The 6,110-nt window shown below is 51.7% G+C and overlaps 1 protein-coding gene across 1 annotated transcript in view; it reads right to left on the bottom strand.

Annotated features, from left to right (window-relative positions):
* Positions 1-62: 62 nt before the first annotated feature.
* The window catches only part of AHCYL2 (adenosylhomocysteinase-like 2), a 35,501-nt gene continuing 29,453 nt past the window's right edge, over positions 63-6,110 (bottom strand). The window contains exons 13-16 of the mRNA XM_009330998.1: positions 6,070-6,110; positions 5,906-5,984; positions 5,007-5,127; positions 63-2,807 (exon numbers count right to left, since the gene is read on the bottom strand). The exon at positions 6,070-6,110 is cut by the window's right edge and continues 4 nt beyond it. Coding sequence (XP_009329273.1) covers positions 2,801-2,807; positions 5,007-5,127; positions 5,906-5,984; positions 6,070-6,110 — 248 coding nt within the window. The 3' untranslated portion in view covers positions 63-2,800. The remainder of the gene's footprint in view (positions 2,808-5,006; positions 5,128-5,905; positions 5,985-6,069) is intronic.

Raw genomic sequence — 6,110 nt, 5'->3', positions numbered from 1 at the left:
CCCCCCAGCCCAAAAAACTCCAGATCTGCTCCTGCCAGACCCGAAAGAGACTCCGGAGAAGCTGAGTTTTCCAATGTTTTATTTGTGTTTTGAGATTACAGAGTCTTTATTGCTGATCTAATACAATCACTCAGACATTAATATTTAAAACATCCTTTTGAAAATGTTACGTTTGCAAAGTTTTTGTTTCCTCACTGCAGGCTGATGACAGGTTTTGTCTTATTATTTCTAAAGTTCAGAACAGAATTAATTTCCTTATACAATTTTGCTGGTGTTACCTAAATCTCCTTTTTCCTAATTCTTTAAAAATGTGTTACATTTAAAAAAAAAAAAAATTACACGTTTAATTTAGAGATGTTCACAGAATATGATTCCAGATTGATTAGGAAAAAGCCAAGCAAGCAAAAAAGCTTACAGAAGAAGCAGAACAACATGGAGAAGAGCTTTAAAAATCGAGGTGGGAAAAGCCAGTTAGGATTTTATTATTACTTTTTTCTTTTTCTCCTATCTACCTGGAAGATAAAACGGGCTTAAAAATCGGCACGAAGGAATTCACGGATGAGGACAGCACCACCGTATGCTGCACAAGCGACGGACACGGGGGAGGTAAGCGACTGCGTGAGCTGTACCGAAGGGTCATGCGGATGGAGAGGGATTTTCCCGGGGCAGAAGCGGCTGCGGCTGGGACACCTATTTTCCAAAAGCTGCTTTGCTCAACGTGACCCTGCAACCGCGTTTCACCTCGGCCGAGAGCAGGATTTCACGCTGCGCATCTGCAGAGAACCAGAGAAACTCGGGGGTTCATCGGCTGATGCAGACCAAGGTAACCCAGCGTGGGGAAAGACCCGAACGTGACGTTTCAAATAGCTCGGGGGACCCTTCCCAAAAATCTCAGGATCTGGATAAAATTCATGAGTGAGTAGAGATTATTTTGAGTTTGTGGTTAGTGATCAGTCTATGATAAAGTCTTCTCCAAGGCCTAAGGTCTTCTCAAGGTCTCCTCAAAGTCTTCTCAAAGGCCTGACGTCTCCTCACAGTCTTCTCAAGGTCTTCTCAAAGCCTTACTTCTAGGCTTTGAGAAATTTCAAAGCGAAACTTGGAATAAGCAAGCATACGAGGGGGTTTGCTCCAAAGACGAGCAGCTTGTGGTCAAGCCGTCTTCAGACCTCGGCATCAAGAGCCACGAGAAGTACTCGGCCGCTGAGATCGTAATTCCACAGTTTTTCCTTTCTTGTGCGTGAACGAGCTGCCACAAAAGAGTTTTTTCATGATGGCAAAGAAGTCCGCGAGGACAAAAGAAGAATCTGTGGCTGATGAGGGACTCGGGTACCAAAGCAGCAACCACAGGATAAAGGCTTTTGAGCTTATAGGATCAGGCAATTTTATTTTAGAAGGTCCCTGTTCTCCATGTGAAAAGTGACTCCGATGAGACATGGAGACTTGGAAAGTCACCTCGGTGAGCGTGCCGTGCCGTCCGCAGCGTTCAGGTGGGACATCCTGGGCTAAAACAAGTAACTATGGCAAATTTGTTCTCCATCGGCTCTGATGCATCAAGATTTGAGGTGATTGAAGGGGTTTAGTGATGCTAAACTCTTCCCCGCGCACAAAATCAGGGTGGGGATGACTCTGGCGTACGTCTCTCACACTCAAAGGGGATTTCCAGATTTCATCACGCGAATACTACTAGAAAATAAAACTCCAAAGATTTCCAACGAGGACTGAAATTCAGCTGGAGAAAGACCTCGCGTGGACAGGGGTCCTCCCAGCCGGGATGGCCGACGAGCTCCGCTTGGGTTTGGAAGAGCTCCCCGACACGTGAGCAGCATTTGTCAGCGAGGTTGCAAGGCTCTTCCACCAGCGCGGGCACGCAAGGCTGCCCCGTAGCCCCACCGGGAATACGACTTTGGTTGAACCGTAGGAGGTTGGCACTCGTAACGTAAGCAGCAGGAAAATACTGCGGAGCTGCGAAGAAGGGAGCGGTGGTGGGTCCTACCCCACCACCACCACATCCGTTAGGGTCTGCCTCCGAGCGGGCTCCGCTCTGCCCTCCTGGCTCCTACCGCATGCTAGGGGCTATCCCTGGCTGACGCTAACGACCGGACCCTTCGTTACAGCTTTCAGCAGTGCTAAGGCGAAGTTCACCGACTCGCTGGCAGAACCGTCCCTCGGGCAGTTCGGCAGAATTACGAGAGGTTTCTCCAGCGATCGCCGGCGACATTTACCGCTTCGCTGCCAAGGCGGCACCCGGCTGGTCGGCGGCGCCTGGAGCGAACGAGGTTTTTAGCCGCGTTGTCAAATGGCATGAGAAATGCAAACCCGGCCGCCCTCCGGCCGGCTCTCACGGCTGCCGGGATCCTGCTCCGCTGGAAGAAGCGCTGGGATGCGAAGGAAACCAAAAGCAACGTGCGACCTCGAAGTCGGATCCCGCGGCTCCCATCGTGCGTGTCGGATTAACGGTGATAACGGACTATTCCACGTACATCGCAGCAATTCCATTCCACCAGCTTCTTCCTCGCCTCCCCCATCCTCCCAGCCCCGAAAAAGAACAACCCAAAGAGAAAAATGAAACAAACGGAAAGAAATCCACCGTCTCCCAGTCCCGCGGCAGTACGAACACCAGTGGCAGAGGCCGCATGTACAGTATTCTAATTTAATAAATAAATAACCTAAACACACTGTCTACTATGTGAGCAAGCCCGGCTCTAACTTAGGAAGCTTGCGCTGTTTCATCCTGTACAGTAGTTGAGAAAAGACTTGGGTTCTTGTTCCTCGCGATTCTCCAGGATACAGCGGCAGGAACTTAATATCTGGGGAAAAGAAGAGAAAACGCGGTTTTGGTGAGCTGCTGGGGAGGAGACGCAAAGCTCCGCCAGCATCAACACGCTGTATTTTGGGAGGGGTAGACACCAAGAAAAGAAATGATTGAGAAAGGGACTCGGTCCTCATCTCCTCCCCCACAAATTTGCCCAGGGAAGTGGTTGAGTCACCATCCCTGGAAGTATTTAAAAAATGGGTAGATGAGGCGCTGAGGGACATGGTTTAGTGGGCATGGGGGTGTTGGGTCGACGGTTGGACTCGATGATCTTGGAGGTCTCTTCCAACCTTAATGATTCTATGATTCTATGATTCTAAATACCGCATTATATTTAACCGCCTGCCCTCGCTGCCTCAACACTGCCTCTCGCTTCGAGTACGGAAGGGGAAAATTCAACGGCGCCCGATCGACTCAGGGACTGAGTCTCACCGGCTTGCGGCAACGTCGGCTCAGAAACCGGGGAGGATGCGCTTGAAGATGCGAGAGCAAATGCCTTAAACACCAAAGCCTGGCTCAAACTGGCTGAATTTATCAGGAAGGCTCCCGCTAGACTGGGAACTAAAAGCAGATAATTCATATCGCAAACGAAGCTACGTGTAAGGAGCGAGAGGTGCTTGCTTTAACGAAGCAAGCTGTTGAGCTGCCTGGGGAGGAAGTCTAATCGCCTGTTGTATCCAGCAAAAGAGGCTACGTGCACCCGGAGATCTCCTCTCACCTCCCGTCCCACGCACCTACACGTCAAAACAGGGAACTCTGGAAAACTCGACTCTTTGCCTTTCGTACCTGGAGGCTTAAATTCCTGCAGGACACCAAGGCGAAGCTGCCCGAGTACATCTCCACCCCACGGTGCACGGGGGACGTTTGAGCCGGCATGGCTCTCCCTTGATGCAGGGAGTTTGCCGCGACCCTCTACTTATCCCAACTTCTCCGCGCATGGGGCAAACCACACTCCCCGCAAGGTCGGGACTACAGCCAGACACCGAAACCGGGCGAAGAAAACTGAACTGGAGGAAAGTCCTCCACGGGAGGGCATGGCGGTGCAGCTGCACAGTAATAATTTTGCACGTAGGACAGGGGCAGGAAAAAAAAAAGCTCAGGAGCTGGAAAAACCCACCAAACCCCCAAACTGGAGCATTTTGGTGCGGCGTTGCTCTCGCGTGAGCGCTGAAGACCTGCACGCCAAGAAAATGCCTTTTCCTGCAAGAAAAGGATCGAGGCTTCGAACCGCCCCCCCAGGGTGATCCGTGTTTGTGCAAAGCCATTTCATTTTCACGGTAAAAAACACGTTGCAGTGTTGGCTACAAACGTAAGCCTGGAAAGGGAAGCGACCCAGGGGCTCACATTGAAAATTGTTATTATTTTGGGGGGATCAGCAGAGCCCGCGCTGGGGGAGGAGAGCCATTGAGCCGAGCCCACCCCAGCAGCCCCTGGCACAAGGGGCGAACGCTGCTCTGCACCATCTCATCCTTCGTCAAACTTTAAAAATAAAGCTGTCATCTGAGTTGGCCGGATGGCATCGTTCTGCCATTTGCCCCGTCTGGGTGACAGCTGCTGCCAGATACAAAGGGCTCGTGTCCTGCCGAGCGCTCCGCGTCACAGCTCCAACCGCGCCGTCCCCTTCCTGGCCAGATCACTTTCTACGTGAAAGGAAAGATCACTTTCTACGTGAAAGCCTGGAGAAAAGGAGGCTGAGGGGAGACCTCATCGCTCTCTACAACTACCTGAAAGGAGGCTGTAGCGAGGTGGGGGTCGGTCTCTTCTCCCAAGTAACTGGCGAAAGGACGAGAGGAAACGGCCTCAAGTTGTGCCAGGGGAGGTTTAGATTGGACGTGAGGAAAAATGTCTTTACTGAAAGAGTGGTTAAAGATTGGAACAGGCTGCCCAGGGAAGTGGTGGAGTCACCATCCCTGGAGGTATTTAAAAGACGTGTAGATGAGGCGCTGAGGGACATGGTTTAGTGGGCATGGTGGTGTTGGGTTGACGGTTGGACTCGATGATCTTGGAGGTCTCTTCCAACCTTAATGATTCTATGATTCTATGATTCTATGATTCTACGTGGCGATGGGAATTATCAGAAAGCCCGTGGTATCTTCTCAGGGGACCGGTGGGATTAAACCCCGTCCCCTCTGCCCCCCCCGCACGCGTACCCCACGCTCACGGCAGAAGAAAGAGAGAGGCTGAGGAGCAGCACCTGTAGTAGTTTGGTTTGAAAGGTCCGTTCTTATTCAGTCCCAGGTATTTTGCTTGTTCATCCGTTAGTTCCGTCAGGTGGGCATCGAACGTTGGGAGGTGAAGGCTTGCCACGTACTCGTCTGAAACGATTTCAAGCCTCATTATTATGGGTAAGGGGAAGGCAACGAGTCCCCTCCTGCTGTGCACCAAGTCCCTAAAGCCCCAGCTGGGAAAGGCATCACTCCTCACGCCTTTGCTGCTAAATTGCAGGACTGCTTTTCACCCTGAACGGGGAAAACCAAGGCTCTCGTCTATTTTGAGTTAGAGGGGAAAACCTTTCTCTGAAATACCCTTCTAGCAGGATTCCTGGATCTGCTGCTGTGTTGCACCGTACCCTTGGGCAAGCCTGGATGCTCTACTGAGCATTGGACATTTCTGGTAGGTGACACCTAACGCCCAAGCTTGGGACAAGCTGCACCTGGTCTCAAAAAATACAGTTAACACAGAAAAGTCCAGTTTTGCAGCAAAAGCGTGGTCAGCATGGCTTGTGTCCTCAGGAGGGGGTTCCGCTGGCAGAGCCGTTGGTCAGGGACTACATGTCTTGGCAGCCAACGATGGCAGCTCTGCTGGCAGGAGCCCTACATGAAAATCCCCTGCATCAGCGCAGATGGACTCCTGCGGTCGGCCAAGTGCGTCAGCCTGTTTTCCCCAGGTGGGACAGAGAAACAACGCGTCCAATTTAGCGAAGAGCCCAGACCCAGTGGGAAGAACTTGCTGGAAGACCCTGAGCTTGGCAGGGAGGCAAACAAGAGAGCCCAGGAGGCTGCGGTGCCCTGCCGTCCTCAGCCCAGCCTAGCAAAACCTCCCATCTGTTCAATCTCAAAACCAAAAAGGAGAAGGCAACGAGTACATCTTTACCCATTTTCTTAGGCAGCAAGTACACGTCTTGCTTGTAGCGGCCTTCGGGAGCGTTGTACAGCTCTATCAAAGCCAAAGCCTGGATGGAGAAGACACTTGGGTAAGTAACTGCTGCCCGCTATGGAGCGAGACGCTGCTCTCGGCTCAGCCCAAACCCTACTCGCCTGCGTGGTGGCAGTGATGGACAAGACGAAGGTGGGGACGG

Source organism: Pygoscelis adeliae, unplaced genomic scaffold (genome assembly GCF_000699105.1).
Source record: "Pygoscelis adeliae isolate BGI_AS28 unplaced genomic scaffold, ASM69910v1 Scaffold129, whole genome shotgun sequence".
In the NCBI taxonomy this organism is placed as follows: domain Eukaryota; kingdom Metazoa; phylum Chordata; class Aves; order Sphenisciformes; family Spheniscidae; genus Pygoscelis; species Pygoscelis adeliae.
Note: the sequence above shows the minus strand (reverse complement) of the source record. Positions and strands in the feature narration are given on the sequence as shown.